The sequence below is a fragment of the Petromyzon marinus genome, chromosome 8 (genome assembly GCF_048934315.1).
Source record: "Petromyzon marinus isolate PM22_M1 ecotype Great Lakes invasive population chromosome 8, UKy_Petmar_22M1.pri1.0, whole genome shotgun sequence".
Lineage (NCBI taxonomy): Eukaryota > Metazoa > Chordata > Hyperoartia > Petromyzontiformes > Petromyzontidae > Petromyzon > Petromyzon marinus.
Window position 1 is genome coordinate 8345072 of NC_133674.1, and position 22624 is coordinate 8367695.

General features: G+C 52.6%; 1 protein-coding gene across 1 annotated transcript in view; it reads right to left on the reverse strand.

Moving 5' to 3' along the window:
- Positions 1–22624, reverse strand: part of LOC116940189 (uncharacterized) — a 267752-nt gene that overhangs the window by 112539 nt on the left and 132589 nt on the right. The window contains exons 4-9 of the mRNA XM_032949577.2: positions 15600–15607; positions 15132–15158; positions 13988–14023; positions 12861–12890; positions 11334–11351; positions 7374–7424 (exon numbers count right to left, since the gene is read on the reverse strand). Coding sequence (XP_032805468.1) covers positions 7374–7424; positions 11334–11351; positions 12861–12890; positions 13988–14023; positions 15132–15158; positions 15600–15607 — 170 coding nt within the window. The remainder of the gene's footprint in view (positions 1–7373; positions 7425–11333; positions 11352–12860; positions 12891–13987; positions 14024–15131; positions 15159–15599; positions 15608–22624) is intronic.

Below are 22624 nucleotides of genomic sequence, written 5' to 3' on the forward strand. Positions count from 1 at the left end.
CTTTCATTTCTTTTCTAAAGTCGCTGTTGTCCAGCCGTGGCCTCTGAACGCGTTGATTTCGCCTCGCTGCTGCTGTCTCATCCGCGGTCTTCTTATCTGTTTCTGTCGCTTTGGCTCACTTTTGAATCCGTTGTTAATGCTGTCCGTCGTCTCTCCTTCCTTTCTACCAAACGTTGTGTGTGTATATATATACACACCAAATGGAAGAGGCTGCAGTCTATTCCTCCCTCCCTCCTCCTCCTCACCTCGAGCGCCTCCGAGTGGAGGGAGAAGCCATCGTTTGGCTCGATTCGTCGCTGCAGCTGGTGACCGAACCCCGGTAAACAATCCCGGACCTTCTTTCCCATCGGATTTGTGATTATTTTGCTTGGTTCTCTTGTTGGTGGAGTCCGACATGAATAAAACGGACGATGCTGTCATGTTGTTGTTACGGTGATCACTATTATCGTTGGCGCCAACGTTCAAATCGTCCAAAAAACGTAATCCAATCTTGTCAGATCCAGGAAAGACAAGCAGCACCATCGAGGGAGCCGTGGTCCAGCGCCCGTACGGGCGACCACCATGCGAAACAGGCTGCTGTGCCAGCACATGGCAGTGCAGGTCAACCCATGGTTGTACTGTACTTATATATTCCCAGGTCTACGCTCCCCACCTTCGCCAACACGCACTGACCAGCCGGGTCAAATAACCCCCGCGACCAGCATGGCGTTGAGGAGGCTCTAATCCAGCAGTGGAAAGCGACTGTACACGGGCATTATTATGATCGGGCGGCTGAGTACAGCAGCTTACTGCTATGAACCCAGGTTAACGCATTCTCATAGCTGCTTGGATCGTTTATAACGGTAATTACCAAAGTGCACCATCTACTGCAAAGTGGCCTTGAAGGACACGATGACAGCGTTCTGTAGTTTGTCACCTGAGCACGAGACCAGTCATCTGGCTGGGTGCCACCACGCCTGGTAGGATGCCTGACCCAAGTGGAAGGTCACCAGCTCAATTCATTGTCAGAGGTCGCAACTACGAAATGGGTCAACGCTTTGTGGGAAGTCAAGCCGGGGCGGAGTTCACCGTGTAACGAAATAAACGAAGCCCCTACCACCACGGGAATGTGGAATATTCCACCAGCGCCGACGCAGAGCTGAGACGAAATTCCCGATGCCCGTTTGGCGCAGGGAGACGTCGCGCCTTCGGCTCAACCCGAACTGGCGAGCTTTACGTGGAGCCATTTTTAAAAGAAAAAAAAAGAGCGCATTGCACCGAGCGGGCGATGTTTACCAAAAGCAATTACACCTTACGATAAGCGCCGCATTAATTATAGCTGCGAGCGGTGGTGGCGTGGGTGAGGAGCGGTGGTGGTGGGTAGGGGGGATGCAAACAAACAAGCGATTAAAAGGCTCACGCAAGCAGAATTACAGAACTTCAGAGGGGGCCGCGGGACATGTTTTTACCCAGCGCCCCCTCGCACACACACACACGCATAAAAAAAAAACAACAGCCATTCCACGTTAACGTATTAAGGCAACGAAAATAATTTAAGGATGCCTCCCTCCTCCCCCACCCCCCTCACAGCCATTAACCCATTAACCACAGAAAGCCATTAGTAACCTAATCCAATTTCCTTCCAAAGCGTTCTCTTCGTACCTCTTTCATTCAAAAGCCACGCACACCAAAGCCCACCACCACCACCACCACCCCGCGTGCGCGATCGCCGGGGCAAGCTCGCGCAGAGCCGTGCACACATCCGACGGCCACAGACCGAATGCGGCAATTCCGAAAATAGAGTCGCGGGTTCACGGGCGAGGGGGTAGGTTTCAAGACAAATTGGGGCTCTTTAATTGCAATTAAATTAATGGGCGACCACCTCACTCCCACCCCCAAATTGCAGAAATTAAATTGACTTCTGTACCTTGCTGATTAGAGGGCCCGATGCTGTGACTGGTCGCCTCGTGAGACCCGTGATTGCTCGTGCTTAAGCACTAAGTGAGTCTCAGGTGGCAAGTGGCCTGCCTGTGTGTGGCTGTCACCGTCTGTGCCAGAACGCTCTCGCTTGGGTGGACGATTTTTCAGGCCGCCACCGCCGACGATTAGAGCTCATCAACTCGACAACAACAACAACAACAAAAGTGAACTCTACGGAACAACACCTAACTCGGGCAATGAGGAGCAAAAGAGCAACCCGACTTAAAACAACGGGGAGTTTTCTTTCATCCTCGGACTCTTTCGAGTCCACGGAGGTCCTCGCACTCCCGTTCGCGTTTGCGGAGACATTTGAAGCAGTGCAGAGACAACTGCCGACCGGGGGCCACACTTGGAACTAGGAATTTGTCTTCATCGCCATTAGCGGCGAGGAGCGCGGTTGAAACGCTGCACCGTCGAAATTCTCGCGGCAGTTTGACCCCCCACCCCCTGCCGCCGCAGGTCCACAACGTGAAATCATTTTGCTGTTGTACGCTACAAAAACAAACTCCCGCAAATATGCGTCAAAGATAATGGCTGACGTTTCGCGAAATGGGAACACTCACGGCCGGGTCCCCACTACGCCGCGGCGTTTATTTTTAATAATCATGTGGAAACGGGATTGTCTGAGAGTGAAAATAAACGCGCTGCGGCTGCAGGTTCAAGTTTTGTTTAGACGTGAGCCCCATGTGTGTGCACGTTGTGCTCAAGCGACCATGCGTGCGTGCACGATGCTGGACGCGTGCGTGCACGATGCTGGACGCGTGTGTGCACGATGCTGGACGCGTGCGTGCACGATGCTGGACGCGTGCGTGCACGATGCTGGACGCGTGCGTGCACGATGCTGGACGCGTGCGTGCACGATGCTGGACGCGTGCGTGCACGATGCTGGACGCGTGTGTGCACGATGCTGGACGCGTGCGTGCGTGCGTGGCGTGCGTGCGTCCACGCGCAGATGTCCGAATGAGCAAAGATGTTGAGGCCAGTGTGAGAGGCCCATCTGCTCCAAAGCAATCCTTGTCTGGGCCACTGTTACTTCTAGAGCAATCGCAACTCACGAATGATAAACCCTCGTGGACAGGCCACCCTTGGGGAGCTAGATCTAAACAGGACACGCACGTGGAGGAGGAGGTGGAGGAGAGGGCAAGGGGGAGGGCAATTGCAGGAAATTAACGTTCTGAAGCCAATTTACCAAGAGCTTCACCTGCCCTGCGTCTCCTCTGGCAGCGGCGGCGGGAAACTCAGACCAAAAGGAATTCCGACAACTGACAAGTCCCGAGCAGCTTGCACGATCCTGTCTGCGAGCAACGACTGACGAGATTTATTATTATTATTATTATGAATTTTAACTAAGTATGAAAGGATCCGAGTGAGTCACTGCAAGTGCTGGGGCTTTGCCTGCACAGGATCAATAAGTGGAGGTATGCGAGCTATTCGTGCTCTGCATGAACTCACGGCGAAGAGACGTCCCCTCTCTCAGCCGAGGTCTGGCAGACGTGAAACATCCTGGGCTGAAGCCCTGCCGATGCACCGAGTTACCGCGATGCATCGTTCGCGTGACTTTGTTTGGCTGTGTTATCCACGGCCATTTCCACTGAATCATGCATTCTGGGAAACCCTACTCTGTCAGACATCGCCACGCTCGTTTCCATAATTGAGAAATCCTTTTGCCGTGACCGTTCGATAGCACCGAGCCACGCCGTTGACTAGAGGTGCTCATAAAAGCAGCCTGCAGTAAAACTGTTCACGTTATTGAAGAATTTGATTTAGATTATTCACAAATTAACACCTTTGACAGTGTTTACTTTGGCAAAAGTCCAGGTCGCTATGCACAACTGTCCACAGAATAAAACAGGACTTTGAAGAGCTGTCAGCTGGAAAAGTTGATTATTCTCAATGTTAAGGGAATAACTAACGCTTTATACTTGTAAAAATACATTCACTCCGCGGCATAATTCCATATGACCACAGAGACCCACAACACTGCCGGTCCCCATCTCATAAAGGCAACCACCAAATGTATATATTGAGCGTGCTTGCACGCAGCAACCGCCAAACAAAGCCCGTTTGTCTGCAGAAGCCTTAAAGGGTAATTTCAAACAAATATTACGCACAGCTATCTTGTGCTGACCATAAATTGTTCCCAGACTTGTGGCATGATTTGGTAAGAAAAAAAAAACACTGCCACATTGGAGCGAAGATAGCAACGTGGACGAGCCTACTGCAAACTCGCAAGTGTCGCACAATTCAAGGCAAACATCGGGACCTAAAATATTCCAACTTGATTGTTCCGCAGCGATATATATTACACTGTATAATGCGGGAGATTACCTTTCATGTTAAAATTTTTGTCTAAACCCCAACATCATTCTCTGATTATGTGCCCTGAGGATTGATTGATCGGTTATCGCGGTCACTGCGGTGATCGCGGTGTCTGTGTGTGGTGCGGTGGCGTCGACGGCATTGGTCCAGATGACTTTTTTTCTACACAAGTAGTATGCTGTGCGTATAGCCTGTTTGATTTTCGGCCAAAGATAAACATCAGCAGCAAAATGATATTTGAACCACTCCCTGGGTATGCTCATTATTCACCAACCCGCATGGACCATCGTTCGAGAAGAATGCTAAAGAAGCCCCCACGACCAACATGGATTTTTGTATTTAGTTTTCTTGTCCTTCCCCAGCACCTCCGATTATCACGGTTGGCTACGTACGGTGCGAAATAAGTTCAACAACATACATGGGGAGGGCTCTCATCAAGCGGTAGATTGACAAATGGTTGAAAGTAAAGTTATACGCGGTTCAACTTACAACACAATCCTAAAACATTAAATACGTAAAAAAAACATATTACTTCCCTACGACAATAATATGTATTCCTGACAATATTTGGACTTTTTCCCAATTTCTTGCATAACGTGTTCCGTATGTTTCCAAAGACCGAACAATGCAGTGCTGGTGTCAGCGCTGGATCACAACTCGTTTGAGACAACCGTGACAGCGACTACAAAATAAACGACATAAACGCGAGCACTTGGCTCGGAAAAATAAACCCGAAATCGCTTTGAGCTGCCACAGTAATTGACGAGCTATTTTTGTAATTGAATATACGGCAATCGTTTCTGCGTAACGCAAGACGCTCGTGGCACTGCCGTTGAAAGATGCGATGAAAATTCTTTCATCAGCCATCATTTTGGGTTTTCCCAAATTTTCCCGCAAAGTGGATCGGAGCGCCAAATTGACTGCGAAAAGTCGGAGATAGACAGAAGGAGGGAACAGTGGGCGAGCCAGCCGCACTTACAGCTGGAAGAGATTTGACAAGGCCTTCCGTTTTATCTTCCTCTCCTGCATGTACCTCCGAGTCACTCGTGCTGCCCCCCACTCATCCCACGCCGACACTGTCGGTGTTTTTCTTTTATTCGACGAAAAAATGCCTTCAGCGGCGGTGCCAATCTTTGTTGGTCGGTGGTAATTCCACGTTCGTATGTATGCATGTTGAACGAAGTAGCCAACAATGCTGATCGGAGGTGCGGGGAAGAACAACAAACAAAACACAAAAAATATTGTATGGTCAGAACAAATATCGGACAATTGCTGTTGACTCTCCAACTGTTGGTGTTCTTTTCACTGATTTTAAAATGGTTGATGACGATGATGATGGCCTTCATTTGAGCTGGGTCTTTCTGGGTTGGTGGCCCCGATAAATATTACCACATCCAGCCCACCACATGCAGTATACTTCTTGGTAAGCCCGTGGCGACTAGCCACGTGCTGCACTACTCAAAAATCTATCAGCAACCTTGAACATATTAAAAGCGAAATCAGGCCCTTCCTGAGTCAACCGTGGCTGCAAATCAAATGCGTGTGCTCGCAACTGGGAGGGCTACTTTAACAAATGAGCCGCATCAATTGGGTTATTCATTAATATTTTTAATTCGTCACATATTTGTATGATTTAAACCTCAGCCTTGGTCTGCACTTCGCTGCAACCAATTTAAAGCTCCCGTTAAAACAATCACGAACTTTAAAATCTGTCGAATTAGCATCTGCGGACGACTTCAGTGGATGGTGTGAGGGGGTGTGTGCTGGGAGTGGGTGAAGCTGTAGCGCAGTGGTTAGCGCACTCCGCTACAAACCCCGCGACCTGAAATTCATTTCCGACCATGGCTCCTGTCAGTGGCGAGTGACATCTGAACCAATGCCTGGGGCTCCCCTATTTCACCAACCTGCACCTGACGACCAGCGTGGTAAAGCACGGTCAAACAACCCCCCATGACTGACGCACCATGGGGGGAAGGGGGCCTTCAATCTAGCAAAGCATTGGCACATTACGCATTTATTTATTTAAAACGGGAAACGAAAATGCAACGCTTTAGGTGTTTTAATGCAACCATCCACAGGCCTGTGCCCATCCCTCCTGCTCAGCCCCTCAGGAAGTCACCGCCTCACCACAGGCCGGCCAGCTGGCTGCTCCGAGACGTGCTATTATGCACCCACATCTATGGGACCGCAAGCGCCATTTATCATCTGCCAACTTGGAACATTTATCATTTGCCAAGGTGGCTGGCTCTCATCTGCAGGATTCTATTATCCTGGGCTCCTTCCCGCTCCATTTTCCACTCTCACTTTGCGAGCTCCCAATTGCAGCAGCCCGCCCACATCCCACCTCGGCCGATGTCCCATCTCTACCCGCGCGTGCCCAGCCACTGCCGCCACCGCTACCACCCCTCTGCCCCTGGCCCCTGCCTCAGCACATGCTCCAGACACGACCACGACCACATAGAGAAGTGCTCATGGCTTGGAAAACAATGCGCGGCTCCATTGCTACGGATGGCCCTGCAGATTTGACCTGGAAGCACGTGTGTGTGTCAAGAGGCAGTTTTGAGGATAAGTAGTAGGTATTAGAATGGACCATGCTGCTTCCACTTACAGACTGAGTACTCACATAGACCTGCCTCACATCTCAAAGGGTTTGTCCTTGCATAGGGTATTATTCATGACTCCTTGAGGATTTGAAATTATGCGACGAATATCAGGGTTATATCCCGTCAGGTGGTGCTGTTGTTTGAGCGAATGTCTCGCAATCAGAAGGTTGCGAGGTCAAATCCCTGCAAGGAGGCGTGGGGGTTGATTCAGCCCAACATACTCCCTGTGGCCCACACAACGTATACCGCCGTTGTAGGCGGTCAACAGCGATCTTTCCTATGGAGTGACTCTTCCCCGTTTTAACAATGTGTCGTTTCCACCAACGATTCGTGTCTGTCAAAAGGAGATGAACACTGCTGTCATGGCCCTGTGAGCTGGACATGAATCAGATTTGGTTTGTATTTGATCATTTTTGTTATTTTTCTAAGAGGGGGGATATAGAACGGCTGCAGTTTAGGGGGTGGTGGGGGGGGGGGATGGCGAATGCTCACCGGGGGTCCTCGGGGTCCGATGATGGATAGCCCCGGCTCCCCAGGGGACCCCTGCAAGCAGAGCGACACGGTCAGCGTTTCCACGCTCTGGTGGCACCGCTCTCAACGCGCCCAGCGAGTACCGAGCGCCGTGCGAAGCCGCCGCACGCGGCCGTCACGCTTGGCGCCCGCGACTCAAAAAAAAATTAAAAAGCAAAAAAAAATAACAGCGACAGCTGGATTTAATAAACGGGCGAATAAACCGGCGACGTGAAATAAATTGCTCTCGTTATTCATTACAGGACAGCGAACAGCGTGGCGTCGAGTCAATCGCGCCGAGGCATCGGACGGGTTGACATAGCACCAAGCAGATTGTCGAGCGGCGTTGATTTGTTTTTCGTCAGCTGGATAACGGGCGGCTTCGGAGGGATTTTTCGTGACGGGGTATGAGATATATGCCCGACAATGTCAGGTTAACGCTACCAAGGGAGAAGGGGGGGGGGGGGGGAGAAACAGCCTCCTCGAAATCACGGGCAATTAGAGAGAAGGAATCTGTCACAGGGTTCGCAGGCACTCGAGCCAGAATTAGGGAAATTAAACAAAATCCCGGAGCGGGAAGACAGGACGCACCGCCCCGACAGATTTTGAAAGATGCGGCCGATTTGGCGCGCAGGTGGGAAGCTTCTCGAGATCGAAAACTCATTTCGTGAGCACTGCTTTTTGTGCTTCGTTTGTTGTCCTTCCCCCACACCTTCGCTTTGCACGGTTGGCCACGTGCGGTGTGAACGAAGCTCATCATACAGTACCGTACGTTCTCATGCCAGTGGTTCCGTGGCGAGGAACTCACCGAGCCAGCCCCACAGGCACAGTGGACGAACTATCGCCGGCTCTAACATCGGATCTTTCAATGACCTGGATGTGCTCGTCTGATTCAGAGCTCACGACGCGACATTAGCCACGCGTCCCACAGGCGCCGCTGAGCGGGCGCCGTGCGAGCGCAGCGACTCCGTGGGGTGAGCACCGAATGTCTACCTGACTGGTGCGTCGCAACAAAAGCACCCGAAGCTAAAGCATTGCGCGTATGTGTTTCGTTTGTAATGCACGGCTGTTAATAACACTGCTACGTATATAATACGGTGCATTCTGAGCTATTGCACGTAGCTGTAACAAATCACATTTCCCTTCAAGCAGTAGCTGTAATTAAATATGCGAAAAATGCAACATTACCGCCAAACTGTATAACGAAGTGAAAACTTGAAGCGGTCCAAATTTAATAAAGGCAACTATTAAACAAAACAGAGCAATTAATTTTGACTGCAGCCATCGAGCACGTGGTAGCAATAGTGTACGTTGTTGTAATTCCAAAATGTTTGGACATCCGTGTACACAAGCACACACACACACGCAATCACGCGCACTAGCACGAGCGTACGCGTGCACGCGCTCACAAGCGCACGGTAGCCGTGCGCCGAACAATAGCGCTGCTGCACCGGAGCGAAATTGCAGCTGGAGCGCCTGGCTAGCTTCAAAAGCCACTCCACCTATAGGGCTGCCCCACGGCACAAGCCAAGCCTGCACCTGGGATTAGCGGGGAAGGGGGTGAAGGGGGGGGGGGGCTGAGTGGAGTTGTTGGTGGGGGGGGGGGGGCAGAGGCAAGGGCAGGTTGAGCCGTGAGCGAGCTGCCACCGGTCGGGCAACCCTAGGGGGGAGCCGCGGTCAGGAATGGGTTTTGTTGAAGCCGCATTTCTGATTTTTTTTTTCATTTGCCAATTACATCTGTACAAGTATTGAGCCCCAGGAGTGGGTCGCGCTGAAAGTCGCTCGAGACTCGGCAGTGGTCGTTATTGAGTCATAATTCAGAACATGCCGATGTCGTGCATGAATGATCGACAGTTTTAGAATAAAAAAAAAATCGCAGTGAGGGATGGCATCTTAATGAAGCCTCTCAAAGGACATGCTCCCTGGCTAACGAGGCCAGGGGTGATGATGAGAGAGAAAACGCAGCGAGGGCTAGCAGCTCATCGATACTCGATGATGCACTTGGTAATTTGCAAGTGTAAATGTATGCACGGAGTGTGTACACCAAACACTATTGTGTACGCAGAACTATGGATGGAAATACGCATTGCCACCGGGTCTGGTGTAACCGCACAGGTGTTTTGCGCTTCAAATCGAATGTGTCGCGCAGGGATATTAAAACCCCAGCAAGAACTTTGGTCACCTGATAACCGAATCACCCTAAAATGTGCCTGCAATTGTGTCAAATCTTCGCAGCGAAGCAGATTTGAGCCTGCTTGGTCCTTGCATTGGTGACTGCCAAGGCTTGCCAGCTGTAAGGGCTTCGACGTGCGGCCACGAGGTGGTAACGCCGAGCGTCACCCCCCTCCCACGCCGAAAACGAAACGTTCGTCAAAGGCGGTGGCCAAACATCCCCTCCTGCAAAGGAGGCTTGAGACTCGGCGAGGCCATCCCGGCCAAGTCATTTCACTTTCACCTCAGGGAGCTGTGGCCGTGTTCACTTTGGGCCGCGGCGGCCGACGCCTCGCTCGCGAATCTCACAAAAGCCGCGTCCCGCGGGGCTCCCCCCTCGGCCCCAGCCACCCCCAACCCTGTGCGGCACCTGCGGGTTCACCGTTTCTCCGACCCTCCCCGACCCCTCACCACCGCCCCTCAACTCCCCTCGCCTAACTCTCCCCCCGACACCCCACACCCCACCCACCCCGTCCACGGCCAGCAGCCCCGTGTTGATGGTTTATTATGATGAATGCGACTTGACGTGCTAAACGCGCCCGCGTCAGGCCGCATTCATCACGGGAGGGCATCTTCAAAGCGTGGCAGGCAGGCAGGCAGGCAGGCGCGCGTGCGCATTTTTTTTTTCAGTGGGGGGGGGGGGCGGGTGGAGGGTTGGTTAGGTAATTCGTAGCAGAGACGGCTGCGTCTGGGGGAACCGAGCGGTGCCGCACTCACCTCCAAGAGCCTCCAGTTTCCCCCCCCCCCTCCCACCCCCGCCCCCCGCTCGAGCTCGTACACTCGCCTGCCTCGGGTCTGATATTCACACCGCGCCCCGAGCCCCTTGCGGGCCACTCAGAGCTCTCGCCGCTCCCTCGCCCTCTGTCTCCCGAACGTGTGACCAACTTCCATCAAACGCGCAAATTCCTGCACGAGATCTGCGGCGGCTTTTGAGCGCGACTGCTACCCCGTCGGGATAGGCCCTGGTCTGGGCACGCATGCACCGGGCCAGCCCTCGGGGAGGAGACGTGCGCTGTAACCGTATCGGCCATTCCCCGCCTACGTGCTTCCAACGCCTTCAGATTGACGAGCTCGGCGCGGCGACGTGTAAAGATGCCGATGCGGCGCGTGCGGTTGTCGTTAAGAGTTTGGGTGGTGACTTAGAGGAAGAGGGGATGGAGGAAATCAACGGCTCTGATCTTGTGGCCACACGTCTCGGCTGTATGAGACCTGGGCTGTTGGAAACACGTCTGAAGCTTCGCTCATGAGGAAAACAAATTACTTTCAAGTGACTTTGAGTTACACCACTGCGGTGGCACGGCAAAGGCGTGTTTTAATATCGGTAACGCAACGTTTATGCTGAACTCGTGTCAGGCAACCCAGGTCACGTGGCCTAAGTGTGAATCTGCACAACAATAGGAGCTGTTTGTGTGCTTGGTTTATACATCTGCCTCTGATATCACTGCCAACGATGTGACTCTCAACGCAAGCAATTTCAAGAGGAATCAATTCCATCATCGTCATCGTTCGTTTCAATTAATCTGCTCGAAAAATTATTCGCAAGGCAGAAATTGAGCCAAATTTTCCGTGCCAAAACGATTTCGTGGGGAGGCCCTCACTCATCCAATCGTGAATTGACAAATGAGTTTTTTATTTATTCCTGGCCTCATTCCCGGGATGCCCCTTTCGAGTGTTTGGGCGAGGGGGCTGCCTTTTGCCGGCCACTGTCCGCGAACCCCCGGGAGTGCTCACCTTTTGTCCGACGTGCCCCTGTGCGCGGTGGGAAGGACACAGCCACATGCAAGTCAGGCCATCAGCGGGGGAGAGGGACACACAAAACACAGCGCGTTAGTGCACGCACGCCAGCCTGCCAGCCTCTCAGCGAATCCACTGTTATTGTGCACACTCCCCTTGCCTCTCACGCTCCCTCTCCTCTCACACTCTTTCACATGTCACACTCTCGCCGTATCTCACACTCTCTCAGCTACTCATAGACGCGCACACGTGCGTATATATTATATGCAGTCTCCCAGTTGCTCGCCGTCACTTGTTTACTCATTCGCTCATTCTGTCAATTGCGCTCATCAATTCGCTCTGCTAAGAATCCGACTATTCCGTCTCTCTGAGAAGTCGGTCACTGATTTGCCCACAGGTCCAAGACATTCACCTGTTCATCAACTGATTCGCTCATTCATTCACCCACTTGCTCAATCGCTTCCCCACTCATCTACATTTATCACTCGCGCATCTCACCAGCTCACTGCCTGATGCCTCAAATTGGGCACTGCTGCCTACAGCAATGATTTGCCGACGATGAACATTGTGACGTAAAAAATATATATATCCAAGGAAACTGGCAGTGACGTTGGCATGAGCTCTCTATGTAGAACACTCTACCATTCTCTGTTCCAATCAAAATAAATTGAGGATTCTCAGGTTAAATTATCATCTGCAGTGCCCAACCACTCAGACATCAGACCGGCCCTTCTCACTCGTGTGCGAGTTTGTTGAGGACAAATTTAAGTATCCCCTCCCAATAAATGCGGCACTAATTCCAGCTTGGTTAATATAAGGAAAACAAATTGCTTTTCAGACAGCGTCACACACCAGCGAGGAAGAGCCTCAGTATCTCATAACGTGGGCCTCCTATCTCCTGGACTCCACTATGACCTCCCCGGGCCGTGACCTCACACGACATCGAAAAGCAATAAACGCACAGCAGGTGCGGCAAGTAGAGGCAAGATTAAAATGTCACTCGATTCGCAACGACTCCCACAGGCCACACGTGGTGCAGGCGAATGAATAAATTAAAACACTCGCAGCTAAATTACGCTCATTTAGTTCGTGTGGTTTGCAAGTGGTCCGATGTGGCCCGTAATTGCCAGCAACATTCATCTGCGTCATGCAACCTTGTTTTGTAAAAAAAAAAACCCATAAAATATATGTATACATTTAGGACCAAGCCAATTGATGTTGTGGTTCAGAGCACTCGACTACCGATCAGAAGGTTGCGAGTTGAATTAATGGTCGATGGTCGAATTGCTCCAATATTGCTTAGTGGTTGATCAAACAGGTCTTTATGGGTCAGTGAACGGCGGTCGTCTAATAAAAAGACGCTGCCCCCCCCCCCCCGCAACAATTGGAATTTCTACGATTGGCCGAGGCCTCCCGATGGAGATGAGCACCAACCAATAGTTGTTCGAGCGGGGGAGAGACACTCTGGAATTTGGAACAAAATTTACGTCGACGCCTGTAATAGGCCCGATGTTCTACGCTGACCTTTAATGAGAGGTCGGTGTGGGGTCGGCACTGGGGAGAGTGAGGTCACGGCGTGGAGGAGGCGCCCATCAGCAAGTTTTGAGATTTACGTCCATGTTGAAAAAAAGCCAGGGTCGAAAGCTCAGGTGGAGAAATTAATATATACGAAGTCGTAACACAATTACCCTGGGAAATGGTTCAACGGTGTTAGAATTAAGCTCATTTGCCAACCGTTACTCGAATAAAATTAATAATGTTAACATAGCAGAAACAGCGTACCCATGTTCGCGACACGGTTCAATTAGAATGCGCTCATGCTTACGTTAATACAATTTTATAGAGAGACATTTCAATGCTCGTTTACCAGGTGGACCAAAGCATTTAGCTGCTTGGGGTGAGAGCGAAAATTAATAACAAATGCAGCCGGCGGGTCGCAACATTAACTGGTACCGCCACCTGCGAGGCTCAGCTCTGCCTGAGTTTAGCAGGGATGGCACATTGGCAGCACAATTAAAGCTGGCAGTATCACGTTCATTACAAGCAAGGACCACCGGACCCCACAGAAGCACCGATTTCACAACGGTGAAACTCGCTTCACTCCTAGGTCACTTCCGGAAGATGAAGTGCATGGTGCGAGCTGACCCTTGACCTACCGCCTCAGTTTAAAACAGAGAATTTTCAGCACAGGATAAGATCGTTTTTTTTTAAGAAGAGAAAGAAGCCAATGCCTGTTCACAAGGCCCATGGTTTAAAAATAGGCTTTTCTTTACGTTTGCGGGAACTATGAAACAAATCCATGCACGCATTCGCGCAAAGAGATGTATCACTCCGACAAAAACCTAGATGTTACACTCGGCAGTGGTATAGAAGCACAGCGGAGAAAAGCTCACCACTGACTTGCAGGACGAACATTCACAAACGGCGAACGTCTTGTGCACTGCTACCTCAAAGTGAGGGCCATAGCCAAAAATATTCGTCCATTATATATTTATCTGTTGCAGGGCAATGTTGCATGCTGGGATTTCCTGTGCTGTGTGTAAACGATCATTTGCTAGAGAGAGAGTGAGAGCCGCGGGTGCTTCTGCCGGGGGGCGGGGGGGTTTGTTGGTAAGTTGCGGGAAAGCGGCGCACGTCACAGGGGCACTCACCGGGGGTCCCGCGAAGCCGGGGCTCCCTTTGCTGCCCTACACAGGGGGGGAGGGAGCGATCCAGCCACCGCGGCCAACGTCAGCGAACTCTCAACTCACGGGGGGTGGGATGGGGGGTGGGGGGTCCGCGTTGGGGGGGGGGGGGGCGGGGTACCGACACCTCCGCCGGCTCCGTCCACAAAGCCGATGGCTGAAAACAACTTGAACTGTCCGCGGACGGCCGAGGCGGCCGCTGTGAGGTGCTGGGTTTTTTTTGTTGTTTTTTTTTGTTTTTTTTTGCTTGCCACGGACACCGAACAACGGCCGACAGGGACGAGCTGGTTGGGTCGGTCCCGCGGGCCTCGGCACCCCTGCGCGATGGCTCGGCGGTAATTTGTGAGAAGTTCGACCGACAGGTGCTCGCACGTCCAGCTCCCCCCCGAACCGCGGACTCACCGTCACGTGCCGAGGGGCTGACGGAACCGGCGCTGCGGCGATGGGTGAACTCCACGGCGTGCGCATTTACAACTCGCTCGTGAAACCCGCCTGAACACGTCACGCTGCAGCACAATTGTTTCCGCCGATCGCCGCGGTGATTTCTCACCGTCGTCAGAGCTGGAATCCGCTCTGAGCATCGCCTCTCTCAAAAGCGACTGAGCAGCACCATCTCACGCACACACACCCCCCACCCCACCCCGCTCCTCATCTTCCTCAGCATCTTTAGACGTGCCAGTCTCCCGTCGTTATTTCCACCCAGTACAACAACTCACCCACCCCCCCCCACACCCCCACCCCCGCTCCTTCATTAGGGAAACTCGCGACTGAGATGCATTACTTCAGCGTGCGGACGGGAGACGCGGGGAGAGAGCGAAAGGATTCGGCGAGCAATTCGTGGCGTCTCGCAGCGAGCACGCACTGCAGAAGAAAGCGCTAGAGGACAGGATGGGATGTCATCAGAGAGGGGCGCACAGAGCTCGTCCGGTCGCCTGGCACGGACGTGCGCGGAGTGGAGAGTGCGTGAAGAGAGGACGCGAGCGCAATTGACGCGAGGGATGCGCTTTGAAGAGAAAGAAAACACACAGGGGGCAGGAGGGGAAGGAAACGGGAGGTGAAGTGAGCCGAGGTGCGTAGGGAATGAGGGAGGCAAGGTAGTTGTGCGATTTACCGGAAAACCATCTCTTCCGGGAGAACCCTGCGAAAGGTTGAAAGCAAAAGAAATGAGCGTCAAAAATAAACGAGGCATCTTATCAACGTGTTAATGTGTCAAGTTTCTTTTTGGATAGGGAACAGGTACGCAGGCGAAGCTCTTTGTGCCGCGCGGGGCAGCTTTGCTGCGACCTCCGTTTGCGGCACTTCACTGCTGCCCTGCACGCGCTGCGTTCTGCTATGATGATAACCGTTTGCTGTGTATGCCGTGCGACCTGCTGTGCTTCGCTATAGTGCCGCTGCACACACTGCGGTGTGATGCGCTTCCACGACGGCGCTCGGGGCTGCTGTGTCTGCTGCTGCACTTCACAACTCTTCTGCGTGTGGCCGTGGTCTGCTTCGTGGTTCTGTGCAGCAGTGAAAGCGATGCACGGCCGGGGGGGGGGGGTGGGGACGAGGAGGGGCGGATGTCAGTCGCTCCACTTACCGGCTTCCCTGCAAAACACACGCACACACAGAAGAGCGCACGGTTAGACGCTGCGACATTCACAATGATATCAACCTTTATTTATGATAACACAGACCATTTAAACAATAATAATAATGATCATTAACAGCCATTTACATATCCACTCAGAGACATCTGTATACTTTGTCAGTCACGTGGGTTGTTTGACCATTCTTCACCACACTGGTCAGTGTGGGATTGGTGGAGGGTGGATTGGGGCAAGGGACGGTTCAGGTATCACTCAGCCCTGATATTATTCGTAGCCACGACTCGCCGAGCTTACAGCTTGCTGTGCCAACCAGCAAGGTTGATGACAAACGTGGCGAGTTTGATTTTACAATCTTGTGCTTTCTCACCCGTGGCTTCGCAGCTCAGGGCAAAGAAAAATCTTTTTGATTCCCCGAGTGGCCGGGGACAGTTGTATGGACGAGAGCAGAACGGGTCGTGCCCACTCCGTGCCCAGCGACTCTCACGGCCCCTCCCCCCTGCCCCCCCCCCGCCCATGCCCGCTCCCCCGCCTGCCCAACTCGGAGCCGTGTGTCTGGCAGGGCTCTCTGGTTTCAGTGACCACTCGCACAACAAAGGAATTCCTCGCCGGCCTTCGACAAACTGCATCAGCGGCAGCAGCAGCAGCAGCACCAGCCGCCGGACTGCCCCCCCCCCACTCCCGGCCCACGCCCTCCCCCCCTCTCCGCGGCGTCTCGCTAGCGCCGGGCATTAATTGTGCTGACAGATCAAATCGTGCGCGGCACATGTCGCGGCTGGGCCGGCTGGGAGCGAGCGTTTTCGGTCCGGTGCCTCGCGCGCTCTTCGGCATGCTCAGCACGGCTCAGGCAGCGAGACGGATCCGATGCCTCGCCGGGTCCTCCCTCTCCCCGCCGGTACTGCGCCCCCATCCCCCACCCCCACCACCCACCACCCCCCCCCCCCAAAAAAAAAAAACACAATCCAACCAACACCCCAAGCCAAAAACACCGCGACTAATAAATTGCACGCAAAAGACTGCTTAGAGATAACAAGAGGCACGATTGTGACAGCTCAGTCCTGCCATCGCACCCCGCATGTCACGTGACGTCGCCCTACTGCGTGTTAGAAATGGACACGATACTGTGGAGCCAACGCAGCTTGCCGGGGTCGCGTGCCAGACCACGCCCCCCCCCCCCCCCCCATGACTCCTTCCTGCCCAAGTTCCCATGAAGAATCGATTTTCTGGGCGAGCATTGTCGCTGGTTCTCAGTTGTGCGTCTCCCTTTTGATTTGTCTTCATTCTATTCTTGGGTCTGCGGCAAAGCCACGCACCGAAAGACCCAAAGGATATGAATTCCTGCGGCCACGAAACCTTTGAGTCAAGATTTGTCTTCATTATTTCACCTCTTGGACCCGGTGTATTTGGCAGAATCCTAGGGAGGAGCGATAACTTCAACGCCGCCGTTAGTAAAATCGGACTCGCTTGAAGGGAGCGGCACCTCTCCTCTGTCGAACCACTGGTGACATGACTCGCAATGGCCCAAAATTCCCACTCGGTCATTACATTTACACCCTCTACACAGGAATAAACACAACTGTACGAGCAGCAATATCTTCGGTTACTTCCGCCGTTACTTTTCGTCCAACAACTTATTTATATTTTATTTCGCCTCCTTAAAAAAAAACCCCCTCTAATCCAGCCGCTACTAAATTGGTCCTGAGCAGTTGTGAGGCCCTTGGGCTTCCCCCCGCCCCCTCGCCCCGGCCACGCATCACCGCCGCCCATGCCAGCTTTCCTAATTGGGCGGCAATTAAAGAAAACTTGTGCACCGAAAGTCCGCGGCTCTCGGCACACGCTCCTGGATCTCCTCCGGTGGCTATCGCTTTACCGGAAGCCTGCAAAACGCGCTTCTGTGCAGCGCCAAGCGCGAGCCTCATGTTACTGCTGTCTCCCTTTCTCCGCTGCTATATTTATGCATGGCACTAGAAGCTGGCGAGCGGCCAAGCGCCTGCGCTCGTCTATTAAGAAGCCAATATTTCAAACAAACTTATCACCTCTGACACAAAGGGGCTTTGAGAAACGTCTCTATTTTTAAACCACGCCGCACTGATCATTCGACAGCTAGCGCGGAATGACGCCGTGAAAACTCGTTAAGGGGTTAATTAAAATGATTAACAAAAACAAACTCGAGCGACCGAGGGAAGGGAACAGCTTGTCATTGATGTCGTTACGCAGTAGGGACGAGCGCCGTTGAACCCAAACCCACGGATATTCTCAGGGTTCTTGGGAGGCGGGGGGGGGGGCAGTGGTACAGCGGGGTGTGATGATGAGACTCGACACTCATAACACTTCCCCTGCAAACATTTCTCTCGTGACTTTAATATTACACAACATCACTGCGGACCATAACCACGATCGTTTAATGCGCAAACACCGTGAGGCACGTTCAAACGATTACACCTGATGCGTGGCTGGAAGTGAAAAATAAATAAGCGGAGACACAAGTGAGATTCTCAACCCCCCCCCCCACCCCCCGCCTGAACCCACCGTGGTGTATCTCAACCTGCGTTGTGGCGACCCCACACGGTAAAGCTTCCCGTTCATTAACAACCATCAGGTGGGTTGGCAGGTGTGTCGTGGCTTCATTTACATATGACAATAAACGACACCACATGTGCAGACTTTGTTTTCAATCCACTGCGGGATGAATGCCTCCCCATGCCGTGCTGGTCATGGGGGACTTATTTGACTGTGAATTTCACTCTGTTGGTCAGTCTAAGTTGAAGGTGTGGAAACATAGATATAGGAACATAGAAGCACAGTACAACAAATCATTTTCGCTGCACCGCCCTCTGCAGTCCACAATGTTGTCCCGCAGAAACGATTGTTAATAGCAAAAAGGCAGACGGAATGAACATCAGAATCTTCATTTAGACTGGTGGAAGCTGGTGACCTATGAAGCTCTTTGTCACGGATGGTTGTCGCGAGGACCGGAGTGGAGAAAACACTGAACGACAGGGTGCCGCCCAAACTTGATACATATTCGCGTGGCGATTTTACACGTTTGGCTCTCGCTTGCTTTGGGACGTCACGCGCTGTTGTTCGTCGATTCGTCGCCAAGTTTAGCGCTCGCATACCAGAGATACCTCACTCAGAGATAGCCCACTCAGAGATACCCCACTCAGAGATACTCCACTCAGAGATAGCCCACTCAGAGATACCCCACTCAGAGATACCCCACTCAGAGATAGCCCACTCAGAGATACTCCACTCAGAGATAGCCCACTCAGTGATACTCCACTCAGAGATAGCCCACTCAGAGATACCCCACTCAGAGATAGCCCACTCAGAGATACTCCACTCAGAGATAGCCCACTCAGAGATACTCCACTCAGAGATACCCCACTCAGAGATATCCCACTCAGAGATACCCCACTCAGAGATAGCCCACTCAGAGATACCCCACTCAGAGATACCCCACTCAGAGATACTCCACTCAGAGATAGCCCACTCAGAGATACCCCACTCAGAGATACCCCACTCAGAGATAGCCCACTCAGTGATACTCCACTCAGAGAAAGCCCACTCAGAAATACCCCACTCAGAGATACTCCACTCAGAGATAGCCCACTCAGAGATACTCCACTCAGAGATACCTCACTCAGAGATAGCCCACTCAGAGATACCCCACTCAGAGATACCCCACTCAGAGATACCCCACTCAGAGATACTCCACTCAGAGATACTCCACTCAGAGATACCTCACTCAGAGATAGCCCACTCAGAGATACCCCACTCAGAGATACTCCACTCAGAGATAGCCCACTCAGAGATACCCCACTCAGAGATACCCCACTCAGAGATAGCCCACTCAGTGATACTCCACTCAGAGATAGCCCACTCAGAGATACCCCACTCAGAAATACCCCACTCAGAGATACTCCACTCAGAAATACTCCACTCAGAGATAGCCCACTCAGAGATACCCCACTCAGAGATAGCCCACTCAGAGATAGCCCACTCAGAGATACCTCACTCAGAGATACTCCACTCAGAGATACTCCACTCAGAGATACTCCACTCAGAGATATCCCACTCAGAGATAGCCCACTCAGAGATAGCCCACTCAGAGATGCTCCACTCAGAGATACCCCACTCAGAGATACCCCACTCAGAGATACCCCACTCAGAGATAGCCCACTCAGAGTTACCCCACTCAGAGATAGCCCACTCAGAGATACTCCACTCAGAGATACCCCACTCAGAGATACTCCACTCAGAGATAGCCCACTCAGAGATACTCCACTCAGAGATACCCCACTCAGAGATACCCCACTCAGAGATAGCCCACTCAGAGATAGCCCACTCAGAGATAGCCCACTTAGAGATAGCCCACTCAGAGATACCCCACTCAGAGATACTCCACTCAGAGATAGCCCACTCAGAGATACCCCACTCAGAGATACTCCACTCAGAGATAGCCCACTCAGAGATAGCCCACTCAGAGATACTCCACTCAGAGATACTCCACTCAGAGATAGCCCACTCAGAGATACTCCACTCAGAGATACTCCACTCAGAGATAGCCCACTCAGAGGTACCCCACGCAAAAAAATAATCACGTGAACTAGCAGAGGAAAAGAAAATGAAGGGACCTTTACCACAAACGTGAAACAGTGAACGAATCAATGAATCCGCATGCGATGCGAACAAAAGTAGCCCGAAAAAAAACCACGTTACAATTATGAGGGAAACGCGCCGTGCCAAGAGTGAAAGTAATTCTCAGGTTACTAGGTGCTGTGATTACAGCTGGCTCCATCAGAGCCACCACCTTTGCCAGCCCCCCGGGCTTCCGACCGAGCCTCGGCGAGCGCTCGGGGGGGGGGGGGGGGGGGGGAAGAGGTCTCGGTTCCCGTTAGCCGGCGACGGCGCCCACCACCATGAGAACAGGTCCACTGAGCGAGCAAAACTCCACATGGAGAGGGAGCAACGCCGCGGGTGGTGGGTCCGGCGGCGATGGACCGCACCTGTGGCAGGTGCGCACCTGGCTAGCTGGCTTGGGTTGTCACCTGTCCTGGTATTTTGTTTCCCCCCCCCCCAGGATTGTCTTGGTTTTGGATCGGTTTTGAAATCGCTCGACAACTGACGTTAACCATGGCCTGGAATCAAACTCAGCTTGGCAAGTTCATAGTGCCTACACCACCGCTCTCCAAGTACACCCATTAAACAACAACAACAACAACTGCCATTCGCCACTAAGTAGTGGTGATGTCACCATGGTGACAGGCTATGTACACTTTAAGGCCATGTGAAGTGTCAGCAAGCTTAGTTCGATATTTTTACATGTGTTTTCGTGGTGATTAAATTCAAGGTGGAGGGGTCACCAGCCCCTTGCACCCGTCCACAGCCCAAGTTGGCCGCTGTGGTGGCTACAAGTGCCCATTCGCACACACGATTAACACGTGATTGAGTGGCCATGCATCGGCGCTTGTGAAATGTGCACCGCAACATCTGCCCGGCAATGTTGCGGTGCACACGTCGTTCGTGCCAAACGACACCCCCGGCCACACCTGGGCTCGTCCCCCCCACCCCCCTCCCCCCCCCCCCGGTGCCCCCCATATCCCCGACCTGGTTAGGCCAGGAAACTGGTGCATTAGGGAGGAATGCTCAACTCGAACCCGGGCAGCAACTGTAGCCTCGACAAATCCGCATGGCGGCTCCCGGAGGCACGTGCGGCACCTCGAGCGTAGAGGGCCCGACCGGTGGCACACACTTTGTTCCGTTCTCACGAAGATCGGGGAAATTGTGTCTCGCAGATTTCCTTTACGTACCGCTCTATTTCCAGGCAGCAGCTGGGTACACAGGGACTGTCATCGGCATTTTCTGACTACCCCCCCCCCCCTTTATTTATAGCTCTCGTATTAAAAGGCAATTATCGTCAGGTTACAGGCGGGCCCCGCTTCGGCACTCCGCGCCAGGGCTTCAGCGCGACGTAAATCGCCTGACGAAAGACTTCTTAACACGCCCCAGCAGCAAAATAAACCGCTGCGCCTCCGCCGATGTACGTTGGGCTTCGTGGAGCGAGACACGGACCCTGCGTTCTCTCCAGCCGAAGGAAGGGACGCAGCTGAGAGAAAGCCCACCCATCGCGGGCACAGGTGCTATCTAGGTGGGGGCCTGATTTACATCGCAGCACCCCGGGAGAGATGGCGGACAATTTCGGGGTAGGCCTTCATCATCCAGCAGTGGAGCGATCGTGGCCGACGGCGGTGGATGACCGTAAAGGTGACTACGTCGACTAGCATCGAGGGACTTACTCGTGGGCACCTCCCCTGGCGTGGAGAGGTTTTTGATGGGGGGCAGCAGGGCCGCGCGGGGGTTGGGGGGGGGGCTCGCCCGAGCGACGTTGCGTGAAATTCGCGCTAAAGGAAAGGGGGTGAGGGCTTGCGTGCGCGCGTTTACGTTGGCCTTTGTGTATCCCAAGTAAAATAAAGGGACAGTTTATTTGACAGTGAAAAAAACCACGGCGGGGTAAACAGAGAGCGTTTTATAGCGTCAAAAAGACCACGTGCTGGTATTAGTGTTGGCTGCGTGTGGCAATAAAGAAAACATTTCCATTGGTTCATGCATTCAAAAAAAGTTAAGCTAAACCTTTTTGTTTTTCCTCAATTACAAATAAGTAAATATTATATTACACACACACACACAGTCAAAGATCCACCGTATAGCCTCCAACGGACTGTTGGCGCAAGTGCAGATAGCGAGCGCCTATGATGGCGGGAAATGGCACACTCGGGGGTAGGTGGCCAACACCACATCAGGGACTCATGTAAGGCTGAGTCGTTCAAATTTTCGCAACTGGTGTTGGCCATGAGCGAGTATTGAACTTGGGTCGCCGGGTTCAAAGCAGAGCACACGAAACGCTGCACTACCGCTCCCCACACGCACAAACACATACAGAAATTACATATGTCTAAATGAATAAAGTAATTTGCTCATTCATTAGTTCTCGTGCCAGGCACCACCCATCAGCAGA